Below are 14,602 nucleotides of genomic sequence, written 5' to 3'. Positions count from 1 at the left end.
AAAGGAAACAAACACCTCATGTCTAGACCATATCCAACATGTGCCCATTAGCACATTATATTATATTATATTATATTATATTATATTATATTATATTATATTATATTATATTATATTATATTATATTATATTATATTATATTAGTGTGAATGAGTTTTACTGTATTGTCATTCATTATCAGTTCTGTCTTCTATGTATTGTTGCCCAGAGCAACAGTTATAATTGCTGACAAATACTTTAATAAACACTTATAACTGCTTGTTACATAAACAGCTAAATTGAGACACCTTGGAAATGTCCTCTTTTATAATCCCACATTTGCAAATTAGGTTAAAAAAACAAACGACTAAAGTTGAATCATCTCCATGAATGCACCTGTGCAGTCACCATTTCTCCTTCCTCTAAATTGATGTAGTCATTGATGTAGTCATTTTTCAGAATTTAAATACAAAAAATTAAAATCAGCTTATACATTATGATGTATTGTTCAGAATAAACTGCACAACAGTGTACACAGGTATTAGCTCAACCATAACCAGATACATTAAATGCTTACACCTTTATGCTATATTTATTAAATTAAATCAAAATATGTAATGAAACACTGGGAGGAAGCACATTGCTGTATAAGGAGTACTTTTAAATACATGTGCAGATAATGCTTTTGTACTTTTACTCGAGTAAAATGCTGTTAGTGGTCTACAAGTACTCTACTTAAGTATAATTTTAAATGACTTGTACTTCACTTGAGTATCTTTCTCATCCACTACATTTATTTGAAAGCTTTAGTAACTTTTCAGATAAGATTTGACACAATGGATAATATAACAAGCTTTTAAAATACAACACATTGTTAAAGATGAAACCAGTGACATATTACAAAAAGCAGTGTGTAGTCAGGCTCACATTTCAGATGTCTATGAGTTGTTAACAGCTCCAACAAATAGTGATTTTTTCCTCTAAACTTCTCACATGGTTTCATTTCAATAAATGTTCAAATTATCCAATATTTCAGCAAAAATCAAAGATTAGAGAAAATGTCCAAAAACTGAAAACACATTTGTGTATCAGAACTTAGTTTGTTCTTCTCTCCTCTCCCATTAATCATCTCACCATCATTTTTGACTTTTTCGACACTATCGGCCCTGCAGTTTTTTTCAATTTTTCCCACTTTGGAAAATCTTTCACAATTTTCATACAATGCCCCAACTGTACTTGATTTTGCTCATTTCTCACCTCACATTTATCTGCTGACCCTTTGGAGGGGCCCCACCCCTAGGTTGGGAACCACTGGACTAAACTAGCTAACTGTATATAAAGTAGTGTAAACTAGCTCCACCTCCAGCAGCTACAACAGTAACATGCTGCTCTAACACTGATGCTTCACTATTAATAATCTAATGATGTCATATAGGCAAGGCAGGGCAAAGCAGTTTTATTTATATAGCGCATTTCATACACAGTGGCAACTCAATGTGCTTTACATAAAACAAACATTTAACAGAAAAAATTGGAAATAAAAAAAAAAAATATAATAATATATCAGTCAGAGGGACCAAACCACTACTTTTACTGTTATACTGCGTACTACTGTACATCACTCATAATACTTATGTACTTTTACTGTAATACTTTAACTACATCACTCATAATACGTATGTACTTTTACTGCAATACTTGAACTAAATTGAGCTCATAATACTTATGTACTTTTACTTCTTCCACCACTGGCCAAATATTACATTTTAAAGTGTATATACATGTAATAACCTTTAGTGGGCGCTTTGAACACTCATTTGACTTGTTTTTTTATAAGCAGATTCAAGCATATTTTATCACCCATATAAATTAGCCCACAAAGAAAAAATTACACATTTGTTGACTCTAAAAAAATTAGGATTAATTTAATTTATAGTTATATACGCTGATATTGCTCTTAATTTAATTTAATTTTGATAAGAAGGCGGTTTCAGAAGGGAAGAAAGTGCCGGTTTGTACACCTCGGCTGTATTCGCACACTGATGGAGAACAGGCGAGGCTTTCAGGTTGGTTACGCGATGGCCGCTCTCTCAACAATATCAGGATTTTAGGCGAAAACATTGCCATTCTTCGCCCGGAGAGGCTCGTCGATCTCTCGACCAAGTACCGGAATGATAGCGGTGTCGTTTTTACCCCACTCAATTTAGGTCTGAGCGCAGGAATAGGAGGCATCCCCCGTTTTGCTGCTAGTGGGGGGCTCTGTGTGTTTTTCTTGTTCGACTCCCGGTGTTACGGTTTATCTGGTGACCGTGTTAACTGGTGGCTTTCTCCCTAAAAGCCTTTGATTTTAAGTGTAATCCTTTTAAAAAATACACATGCATCTGTTTAATATCTAATCATTTATGTGAGTTAAATTGTGTTCAGATCAGATGACTCGTTCAACTCGCGTAACGTACTGTAATGTGAGAGAGGCACCAGGTAACACGGTCACCAGTTGAACCGTAACACCGGGCCTTGGACGCTGTTAGCGGCGGGCTGCTACTCACCGATGAGCGGGGGCTGTAGCATCCCGGGAAAAGGTAGGGGGTGAATTTAGGCGAAGTGAGAGGCTGATAAAGAAGCCGGCGGAGCCTCGATTAGCGATTTATAGTGTGAATATGTTTGATAAAAATGTTAAAATCGAGATCGAAATCAAGTTTGTGACTCTCAACTTGGATGTTTCTAGCTAGTTAGCATTAGCATTACGTTAGCGTCAACTTAACCTCCCGCTCTAGTTGACAAAAACGTAAAGTTATTGTAACATTAGACGCTTTATAATATCGCTTTTGTGTACGCGTTTTTAATCGTAGCTTTGCTTTAACGCTGCGGGGATGAAATGTAATTTAATTCTGTGCATTGTGTTTTTTAGGCTCGTTAGCATGTTGCTAACAGCAGGAATGCTAAGCTTGGGGGAAACTAACTGGGCAGTGACGTAACGTTGATCATTGTTTTGACAGCATGCGACGTCCACACAAAAAAAACATGCAGATTTTTGTGTTTGCAGATTATTTAGTTTTATCAAGAAAATGTGTAATAGTCAGACAGAGATCATGATAAAAGTTCATGTTTGGCTAAAGTGATGTGACGCAGCTCATCGTCCTGTTATGATACAGGTTTTTATCTCCTAATTACTGCAGCATTTTAGGATCAGTGTAGGTGGAAGAAGTATTCAGACCCTTTACTGAAGTGAAAATACCATTAAAGCTACGTTAAAATACTATATTACAAGTGAAAGTGTTGCATGAAAAATCGTACTTAAGTATATAAATATTATGAGTTAATATGTAGTTAAAGAATTGCAGTAGAAGTACATAAGTATTATGAGTGATGTAGCTAAAGTATTACAGTAAAAGTAAATAAGTATTATGAGTGATGTAGCTAAAGTATTACAGTAAAAGTACATAAGTATTCTGAGCTTGATGTAGTTAAAGTATTACAGTAAAAGTAGTGATTTAGTCCAGTGGTTCCCAACCTAGGGGTGAGGCCCCTCCAAAGGGTCAGCAGATAAATGTGATGGGTGGGAGATGATTAGTGGGAGAGGAAAGAATAAAAAAACAAAGAGAAATATTGGATCATTAGAACATTTATTGAAATGAAACCATGTGAGAAGTTTAGAGGGAAATATCACTATTTGGTGGAGCTGTTAACAACTCATAGACATCTGAAATATGACCAACTACACACTGCTTTTTGTTATACATCAAAAGACAAACAAAGCTTGTTATATTATCCATTGTGTCAAATTGTCATCTGAAAAGTATCTAAATCTGTCAAATAAATGTAGTGGAGTAGAAAGTACAATATTTCCCTCTGAAATGTAGAGGGAACACAGGCTGAACACAGGCTTCTGCACTCTCTCAAATCATGTCTTTTTTTCTTTACAGTTATAGGATGGATCCAGACAGTGGGGCAGAACCACAAAAAGCTGTCAGTTTGCAGTGGAAGAGCTACAAACTTGTCCAGGACCCAATCATTCGGAGGGTCACACTGAAAATCTACAGATACGATGGAGTGCATTTCAGTGTACCAGTGAGTTGAATTGAATTTCCGTCTTCTCTCTCTGTTGAATCTTTAATTTTTGGGGGTGAGCTTTTTTATATTGTTTAAACCACAACTTCTTTAATCTATCCAGGACTCTGGATTTCCACCCGTGGGTGAACTGCGGGACCCTAGACCCAGAAGACTATGGTCCAGGTATACAGAAATGTCCCTGCCGGTGCCAAAGTTTAAGGTGAGACTTCCTCCTCAGCGTTCATGCCAACACACACCACCAGTTTCATCTCTCTTGGAGTAACAAAGATCTTTTTGTGGGTCGATTTTGTTTCCTCACAGCTTGACGAGTTCTACGTGGGTCCAATACCCCTCAAGGAGGTGACCTTTGCTCGACTCAATGACAACATCAAGGAGCCCTTCTTGGCGGAAATGTGTGCCAAGTTTGGCGAGGTGGAGGAGATGGAGATCCTGTTTCATCCCAAGACAAGGAAGCACTTGGGCTTGGCCAGGGTGCTGTTCACCAGCACCAGAGGAGCCAAGGACACCGTCAAGCAGCTGCACAACACCTCAGTCATGGGTAACATCATTCACGCTCAACTGGATATAAAAGGTAATTGAGCACCTCGTCTTGAAAGTGTGAGCTGGTTGTGAATTAGAAGCTATCACAGTGATGCTTTAGGTAATTTTGTGTGATTTTTATATTCAATTGTAGATAATAAGCCAATATAAACATGATTTTGTTCATTAAAACATATTGAAACATGTTTTTTTAACATATGCCTGTTTTTAATAAGAGCTGAAGTTCATGGGAAAATCCTGAATAGCCTTATAAATATCTTCCTAAACTTCTATCTGCACCACAAGTGAATCATTTACTCCTTGACCTAACATCCCACAAACTTAATTTGAAGTTTGGCAATAAGCATGTCTCAAAAACTGCTGCGTATGTGGGGCGTGGAAGGGTGGTTTGGGTGTCTTACTTAGTTACTTTTTTTATTCTTATCTATTTTTAAATTGTACTATTTGTACCGTGCTGCCTTGATGACACTGCTAATTTCGTCATACGTTGCTCTGCTCTTGCTCTGTGTGATGACAACAAAACTGAAGTTGAAATGAAATAAGTTTATAAGATGTGCTGCTAACTAGCAAACCAAACCAACAACCAAATGAGACAGAAAGATTTAACTGCTGAGGCAGTTAAACCTAATGGAGTTAGAACTCATTATATTCAATAGAATTTTAATGGTGATCTCATTTCACGGCTTGTATTTATTTTATTTATTTTTTTATCCAGGCCAGCAGAGACAGAAGTATTACGACCTGATAGTAAACGGGTCCTACACTCCTCAGACTGTACCCTTGGGGGGCAAAGCTTTGACAGACAGGATCCAGCCTCAGGCTCCAACGCAGCCGCAGCCACAGCCACAGCCCGACACGGTACGGTCACCTACAGTTATTCAGTTATCATCTAAAGTTAATATGTGAAGGAAGCAGTATTATAACTAGTTGCCTCAATCTAAAGCAAATTAATTGTAGTTATAGAGTGCCTTTATCTAACATAACAGACACTTGCTTCATTTCCAAATTCTAATATCATTCGTGTCTTTCTGCACAGTCATCCGAAATCAGGCGGAGGCTCTCCAGTGACCTCGCAGTGTTGGCAGCGGGGGTCCAGGCTCTCTCATCAGGGAACACCCCTTGCTCTGGGGATACCGGCTTCAGCGATCAGCGTCTGGACACCCCCCCTCCCTCCATGACAGGCCCCTACACCCCCGGGTCCTCTGCTTCCTCTCAGGGCGGAGGAACACCGTACAGCTCCAGATCTGGGACTCCTTTCTCTCAAGATTCTGGCTACACCGGCGGCAGGTAATTACTCATCAAAAATTCACCATATTTTTTTTTATTATTATGAGGCAGATTCTGGTGCCTAGCCAAAGATGAGACACAGTTTAAGACGCAGTTAGTACAACCTGATCGCAAATTGTGTCATACTGGGTGGGGAGGGTGCATCTTCACACATTAGGTGTGAATTTGTGCACATCTCTAATGAGTTATTTGTTGTATTCAAACAACATCTGACTCAGCAAGAGGAACTGGTTCTTTGCTGGAGTTGCGTTGCATGGACTGCACGCCTCCGCAGTGCAAATGTTTGTCACCGTTTGTTTGTCTTAAGAGTGTTTTAACGTAGCTCTGCGTGCATGAGATGAAAGCAGCGTGGAAACCGTTGTGCCATTGATGATGAAGGTGGAGATAATGTTTTGGTTTGGTTTGGTTTCATGCTTTTGATCTTGAGGCTCAGCTCAGAGTAGGGCAGCTGTTAAAAGAGAGTGTACCAACTTTGTAGCTGCATGATTGTAACTGTCACTCATGCTTAACCGTTACATACTGTTCAGGGTCACATTTGACCCAATTTTGGATTTGAGAGCTGTAGAAACACCCTATACACATTTCTTTTAGCCGGACCTAATGTGACCTACTGTACAAAAAATTGGATCTTTTTTTTCTTGTGCAGCTGATAAAAATGTTGACAAATTTGACCTACATTTAAAACATTAAAATATCAGCTGGACCATAAAATAGTGAATGTCTTTTAATCAAACAGAAGGATTAATCAAACATTTATAAATGTCTGATGGGGATTTTATGAGTATAAATTGGTGTAGAGACTAATTATGAGTCTGAATATGAACAGTATGTGATGGTTATATCCACCAAATTAGTCATTTAAACTGCGTTATTTTCTGTTTTGAAGGCATACTGGATACAACACTGGCACTTTGGGCAGCGGCTACCCTCCCCAGGACATGCTACCTTCCTCCTCCTCGTCTTCCGCAGTCTCATCCACTGTTGGAGGATACAAAGTGTCTCGCTACTCTGAGGATGCACAGGAGCCCTCGGTGTACCACAGAGGCCGCCCCATGTACCCCCCGAACACATCATACCGTCCCAATGAGCCGCCGTGCTATCCTCCGTACCCTAACGCCGGAGGGCCCGGGCCACACATGGCTCATCATTCCTCGATGCCTCCGCCGCCGCTCGCCACCCAGTACGACCAGCCCCCAATGTCAGACAGGGACAGGGACCGTGACAGAGACTCAGGAGGCCGCTACGGGCCGGGGGGGATCGGCTCCAGAAGGTCGTCTTATCATCACCAGCAGGAAACAAACTCTTCCTCCAAGTACCATTCCCATCACTCCCACCACCACTCGGACCGCAGGGACGACCGGGGGTACCGGCGAGACAGCCTGGGCTCCCGGTCAGGTGAGCACAGCCACCAGAGACATCGCAACCACCATCATTCTCATAATCACCACGGCGGCGGCAGCAGCAGCAGCAGTAGCAGCCGCCGGAGGAGCAGCCACGACCGGGACAGGGACAGGGACCGGGACCGAGACAGAGACAGTGACTACTCCAACAGCTCGGACCCCAGATACAATTCAAACTCCTACCGCTCCTCCTCCAACAGCATGTCTCCTCCCCCTTCATCCTACTCCGCGTACTCTTCCACCTCCTCCTCCAAAGAGCCCGCCCCCGCTCCCTCTCAGGGATTGGATGTTTCGAACCGTCTCGGAGGCACGAGCCTCGCCGAGAGGGGCTCTCTGCCTTCGGTAGGCGCCGACAAAGACTTCCACGCAGCTCACCACAGCGCCCTGCCGCCCCCTCCCCCACCACCGCCTCCTCTCCCGCCGGCCTCCGTCATCGCGGCGGCCGTGGCGGAGACACTCGGCACGCTGGACTTCAACCAGGACAGTCCGGCTCGCGAGGAGCAGTGGACAAAACCCAAACGCCGTCCCAGCACCCCACCCGCCCCGCCAAAAACGCCTCCGCCTTCCTCCCCGACCCACCCTTCCATCGCTTCCTCCTCAACCTCCCCTTCCTCTACCTCCCTCCCCCACCACCACCTCCCCTCCTCCTCTACGTCCCCGCCGCCCCCCCAGCGTGACTCCTCCTCTCCGGAGCCAGATTCCACCAACGAGAGTTTACCGTTCGTCTACCACAGCAGCAGCCTCGACTCTCGTATCGAGATGCTCCTGAAGGAACAGAAGGCGAAATTTTCTTTCCTCGCCTCCGATGAGGAAGACGAGGACGACAGGAAAGAGGAGAAGCAGAGGGGAACGCGTGGGGACGGAGGAGAGAGAAGCGACGCGAAGGGGGAGCACACAAGCGGTAATCAGGTGGGCGACGGTGGAGATAAGGACCACAGGAGGAAAGGGGAAAGAGACAGGGGACGGAAACGAGGGAAGGGAGGAGAAGGTAGGAAGAGTCCCAACGCACTCACAGCGACCGCACCGTCCTCGTCCACGTATCCCCCCCACCTCCCGCCCCCAGAGGAGCCCCAGTCCCAAGTTGGCCTCGCTGGGACGGGACAGGAGGAGTCTTCACAGGTCGGATCTGCTGACACACGGAGCCGGACGGGAGCGCACACACCTCCTTATAATGGGCAGAGTCAGGTAAGAAACAACTGCAGGGTTTAAGCTATTTATCTCAAATATCTCCGACTGCATTTAGTTTCACGGCTCTCACTTTGTTACCAAGTGGCAGATGTATCAGTAGAAGTGTATAATAATAGTAAACTGTATTTATATATAGAACTTATCTTAACAATGTTAAACAATACTTTACAGAAGGAAATGAAACCAAACACGACAGATAAAAATAAGGCAACGAATAGCAGAGAGTAAAGACAGAGGCACAGAAGTAATAGTACAAGATGTATAAAATAATAATATAAAATAAAATAAAATAATAATAACAATAAAAATGCACAGAAGTAAAAACAGTGAAACAATAAGATCAATGAATAGTTGGCATATTTTTCATATGTTTTATAGTGGGGCTGTAACATTGGATACAGTAATATAGCTTATTGATGCGGTAAAAGCATAAAAAAAGAACATTTTAAATATCGAAAATACCTTGTGCAAAATTATTACATTTGTTTTGTTTTTTACAAAGAAAAAGTTTTTAGGTAAAACCATATTGGACAAAAATGATTACTACATGCTATAAATGATAATAAAATAATAAACATAATTATTATAAATACTATATATGGTAAAAAAAATATGATCGTAATTACAACTGTGAACTGAAGAAAATGCAGTAATAATTATTTTTTGTACAAACATGTCAACACTGAAATGTGTGTAAGTTTGATTTTAGCTCCGAACAAATCCTAAATAAGAAAATATTTGATGATACTAAGAATCGTCATGAAAACCGCACAAGTGGCTTTTTTATATAGAGCGTTTGGTGAATGAGGCTCAATGTTTCCACTCGAAAATGTGTTACCTATATCTCGTTACCATCGCTGTGATATTTGAGCTAGAGAGTTCGACACTAGTAGGCAGTTTTCACATTAATGTGCCAAAGGGGGGAAAAGTTTCTACGAGCTCATCTTAAATCTCAGTTTAGGACGTGAATGTGAAAACATCACACAGCTAGTTTGGAGTCAGCGTTAACTTGCAGGAATCCGATGTGGAAAGTTGAGATCAAACTTCTCAGTGATGTAAAGATCCTAAAACGACATTTCAAATTAGATTTATTTGTCGATTCTGTATTTTTTGAGAGATATTTCTTTTTAGTTTTTTGGGGGGAAACTGAATTGGATACAAATTATTAATCAAGGCAGAGTATTTTTATATATCTTGAAACATTGGAGAGGTTCTTTAAATATGAAGGAGATTTATTTTCGTACTTGGAAGAAGATCATTTTTATTCTTTTTAAAGAACATGCACACATGAGTCCCGCATACAATGGACTCTGTGGAGAAAAGGAAGAATAATAAAGGGAAGAAAATATTTATCAAAAGTCTTAAATTAACAGAAAAACACAAAACTTGATAAAACAGAATTTGACTGAATGTAAAATAAAGTGTATGGACACAATTTAACTTTTTTCTCATGTTTGTTTTGTGGTTTTTTGAATTAATGTTGGATGTACTATTCTCTCACGGCCCATTTCCTGACTCTGTGGTAGTGCTATCTTTGTTTTTGAGTTAATGTTCCACCCCCTGCTTCTAAAAACATGTTTATCACTGTGAATTAGAGCTGAACGATTTTGACATAACACATCTAATTGCGTTTATTTTGGCTGATATTGGAACTGCGATACAGTCCATGATGTAAGAGGGAATGATAACGCTTACATCATTGTGCTCATTCTCACTGAAAAACATATTAAAATCATTACAGTTTGATTTTTGTGGCGACTGTACCAAATATAGATGTTTTCTTAAGTCTGCAGCACCACGGTACTTAATTAAAAATGTTATAAGAGATAAGATGAGACACATTTGACCTTAAAACCCAACTTAAAGCACTAAACTCTCTTTTTTTCTTTCAGTCCTCCCCTCACTCGTCGGGGGAAGACATGGAGATCTCGGACGAGGAGGAAGGGGAGACGACCATAACGACGGTGACCACCCACCAGCCCTCTGTCACCTCGGGTTCCTCGCCGTCTTCATCCCAGGCCGCCATGCCCTCACAAACGACGGACCCCTCCTCTTCGTCCCCGCCCATCTCTGACTCTGCACAGCACTTTGGCACCTCCATGCACCCTCCCATACCTTCCTACCCTCCTCATTTGCCTCCTCCGCCTCCCCCCGGTTACTCCCTGCAGCCTCCGCCTCCCCCCGGCATCCCTCCGCTAGCACACATGGAGCTGCACCCCGAGTACCCTCCCCCCATGCCCCACCACATGTATGACTATGCCTCCTCCATGGAGCTGATGAACCAGTACAGCGGCGGCGCCCCCATGTCCTTCCAAATGCAGACCCACATGCTGAGCCGCCTCCACCAGCTGCGCATGTCGTCCTCCAACGGCACCCCTGGGCCCGGCGAGGCGGCCACAGGAGACTACTCCTCCTACCACCTCCACTCTATGCCGCCACCACACACACATCACCCCTACATGGACCAAGAGGGGAGCGGGGCAGGGGCTCATTACGACCAGGACCACCGCTACATGCCCCAGCACATGCCCTACGCTTACCCCGACCCCCACAGCACTCAGATACCGCCCCCTCCTCATCACGGCATCCCGCCTCCTCACACGGGCTGGCCGCCTCACGTCATACCTCCACATTACCCCTCTTACATGCCCCCGCCCGGTTACGGCACCATGCTGCCCGGCGACGGAGACGAGTACAGGGCTCCCGGTGAGGAGATGCCCATGCTGGCCGAGAATCCGCACGAAGCCACCGTGCAGATGGCCCTCGCCACTTTGATCCAGGAAATGAAGAACATCATGCAGAGGGACCTGAACCGCAAGATGGTGGAGAACGTCGCCTTTGCCACCTTTGACGAGTGGTGGGAGAGGAAGGAGACCAAGGCCAAGGTAGGTGGAGGTTTCGGAAGAATGAAACATACAGGAGTCGCATACAGCCCAATTTGATCTTGAGTGGGCCAGACCAGTAAAACCATTATATAATAACTAGAGGTCAACCGATATGGGTTTTTCTATGGTTGATGCCGATGCCAATATTTAGAAATCGGGGTCAGCTGGTGGCCGATATATGATGCCGATTTTTTTTGACCAATATTTTGTAATTTTTTCCCTCCATCTGATAAAATATAACACTTAAAATATAACACAATAACAAATGATACACAAGGCAAGGCAGCTTTATTTATACAGCGCATTTCATACCTAGGGGCAACTTAATGCTTTACATAAAAACAAATATTTAACAGTAAGAATTAACAATTTGAAAAACAAAAAAACAATAATAGTAAAAACATGGAAACATTAAAACATACAATTAAAAACAACCCCCCCACTAATAATAAAAAATAAATAAAAACAAAGTGCAGAAAAATAAAATAAAAACTAGACTAGAATAGAGAATTAAATATAAGGTTGCAGCATAAAATAATGATTTGCTTTAAAATCATTAAAAGGACATACAGTACTAATGAAACGTTAACATTTAAAGTGCTTTAAAATAGCATCAGGAGAAGAGAAGTGTTTTTAACCTGGATTTAAAGATGTTCACATTTGGGGCTGATTTCAGTTCTGCAACATGCACGAAATATATCAACTAAAAAAAAGCATTTATTGAACATTTAAGTATTGCACATTTATTGAAACAGCATTTTTTGTCTGCAATGCAGTTCACTTATATACTTTAAATGTTATACTGTATAAATTAAATATTAAATAGATGAGTAATATAAAAAAACTTTTATACCAAAGAATTAAGTTTAGTGCACTCAGCAGCATTTATCAAGTTTCAGAGAACACAACTGTGTAAACTTGCATAAATAAAATAAATTAACAATAATAACAATAGTGCTGCTGCGACAATAGAACCCAGCAGCACAGATATTGGACTTGGCCTTCCCTTGCGTTGGCTCAGTGAAATGCAATGAAGGATTTTTGTTCAGCCATCAGACTGCAATTACTAAAAAAGAATAATAAGTACAAGGTTAGCATTTTTAGTATAATATAATTCCATTAATTGTTCCATCGGGGGAACATAAAGCCCAAATCATTATTGAGTGGACCAGACTAGTAAAACCTTTGCATAATAACCTATAAATAATATATAATACAAATAATACATATTATAACTTCACAATAATAAACCATCTACAGTGTTAATAGATACTCATAAAATGTGTCTGAACCTCATGAGGAACTTTATTATTTATATATTCTATCTCTAAACTTATTAAACTTTAATCTATTAAGAAAGTTGTTCTATACTACAAGTGGTTGCTGGAGCTGGAGACTTTTTTCCTTCTCCATGCACCTTGGAAGTAGGTGGAGTTGTGTCAGAAACCTCGACCGAGCCCCCTGAAGAAAAATGTGTCCTTCAAATCTGAATCACATTTTGCAAGTCAATTATAAAGTTGGATGTCCACGAGAAGATCAGAAGCCTCGACTGTGAATGGCGAGTGAAAATAAGTGAGAATAGCTGTGTGTATAATTGGAAAAACTGCAATTTTCACACTTTGCAAAGTTATCCACTGGCTCGTGGTAGCCGTATGTTTGACACCTCTGCTCTAGCGATTCTCCTTCTGAATCCACATTTTTTAAAAATCCACAGGACCACTTAATGTTTTTAAAAAAAAAATGATATGGAGCAATTGTCCTTCTCCAAAAATATTACTGACACAAACAGCAAGTATAATTATTTAAAAGGTGCTCAGTTACTAGAAAGCAACAATATTAATAATGATCTTATAATAAATATTACAGATATGATTTATAAATTACATTTTGTGCATTTTAAAGCCATCCACATACAAACAATAAACCTTTTTAAATTACTGCAAATATGAACTATGAATACAACAACCTGTAAATACTCCTTTAAATTTCTTCTAAAACTGCTTTTTTTTTACACATGAACTTAAATTATTGCATACTAATTAATTAATCAAACATTAATAAGTTGCATTTAGGCTCCAACAGTAAGTGTAGACTGACTAATCACAGTCATTTTTTAAGATTGCTGTCTTGGATTAAATTAAAAAATGTAACTGGAGTCATTTTCTTTGTGCTAATATTGAAGTTTTGAGCTTGTTTCATTAAACTTTGACTAAATTTCCCAACAAATGTGATCATATTAACCAACTTCTTTATTTGATCTTATGTACTTTACTTAATGTAATACTTTAACTGTATCTCCCTGCCTTATAACTATAAAGGGGATATATTTATTTACAAGGTTGTCACTTCTGTTACCATTTGATGAACTTCCCTTCCTCATTCTCAGAAACGAAGAGTCATGCTGCTACCAACCATATTGAACAAAGTTTTACTGTGAATTTAAAAAAAAAAAAAAGGTCTGAGTTAAATCTTTTCCTCTTGCAGCCTTTCCAGACGATGGTTAGGGGGGTGTCTGCGTTACGGGACGACGAGAAGAAAGAGGAAAAGGTCAGCCGTCCTCGGGAGCCTCTCATGGCTCTCGTGGATTGGGCAAAGAGCGGCGGCGTGGAGGGCTTCGCTCTCCGAGGAGCACTTCGACTGCCTTCCTTCAAGGTAAAAAATAACACTTATAATCTTCACACTTTAACATGATGAACTTAAACATCATCTTTAATTGTATATACACACACACACACACACACACACACAGTCAGACATACTCCCCTTTATATTAATCCGATTGGCACTTTAACATGTCTGAATTAGCACTCTGGTCACTTTTACGTAAAAGTCACGATGGCCTAGTTTCGTTTTCGTTTACACTGTTAACGTGACCCAACTGTGAATTAAATGCTGTCAGATTAACACAAAGGCTGCAGCAGCACAAGGTAAAATATGCAGAGGAAGAACATCACTGTAATGCATTTAATATCTTAATTAAATGGGTTTAAATTACCGAAAAAAGCTCATTTTAAGGAGATTTTGAGCTCAATCTTCTCGTAATTAGACTGTACAGGATTGGCAACTTCACCTCCTGTCATTTAATGATGAGCATGTTTGACTTTATAAAACAGGCAGCAGAATTCACTCTCTGATTAAAGGAGCGAGAAGAGTTACTGTGAGAAGCATAACGAAGGGTCTCTTATGTTCACATTGGTCATGAATTACAGCAGCAGTCAAAAGTTTGGACACACTTTCTTATTCAAGGGAATG

The 14,602-nt window shown here is 40.7% G+C and overlaps 1 protein-coding gene across 1 annotated transcript in view; it reads left to right on the top strand.

Annotated features, from left to right (window-relative positions):
• The first annotated feature begins 3,909 nt into the window (after window positions 1-3,909).
• The window catches only part of setd1a (SET domain containing 1A, histone lysine methyltransferase), a 34,402-nt gene continuing 23,709 nt past the window's right edge, over window positions 3,910-14,602 (top strand). The window contains exons 1-8 of the mRNA XM_062438046.1: window positions 3,910-4,047; window positions 4,151-4,249; window positions 4,351-4,621; window positions 5,306-5,448; window positions 5,627-5,877; window positions 6,764-8,462; window positions 10,358-11,350; window positions 13,835-14,002. Coding sequence (XP_062294030.1) covers window positions 3,910-4,047; window positions 4,151-4,249; window positions 4,351-4,621; window positions 5,306-5,448; window positions 5,627-5,877; window positions 6,764-8,462; window positions 10,358-11,350; window positions 13,835-14,002 — 3,762 coding nt within the window. The remainder of the gene's footprint in view (window positions 4,048-4,150; window positions 4,250-4,350; window positions 4,622-5,305; window positions 5,449-5,626; window positions 5,878-6,763; window positions 8,463-10,357; window positions 11,351-13,834; window positions 14,003-14,602) is intronic.

This window comes from Scomber scombrus, chromosome 18 (assembly GCF_963691925.1).
Source record: "Scomber scombrus chromosome 18, fScoSco1.1, whole genome shotgun sequence".
Taxonomy (NCBI): domain Eukaryota; kingdom Metazoa; phylum Chordata; class Actinopteri; order Scombriformes; family Scombridae; genus Scomber; species Scomber scombrus.
The sequence above is the reverse complement of the archived record's forward strand: the minus strand, read 5'-3'. Positions and strand labels throughout refer to the sequence as shown.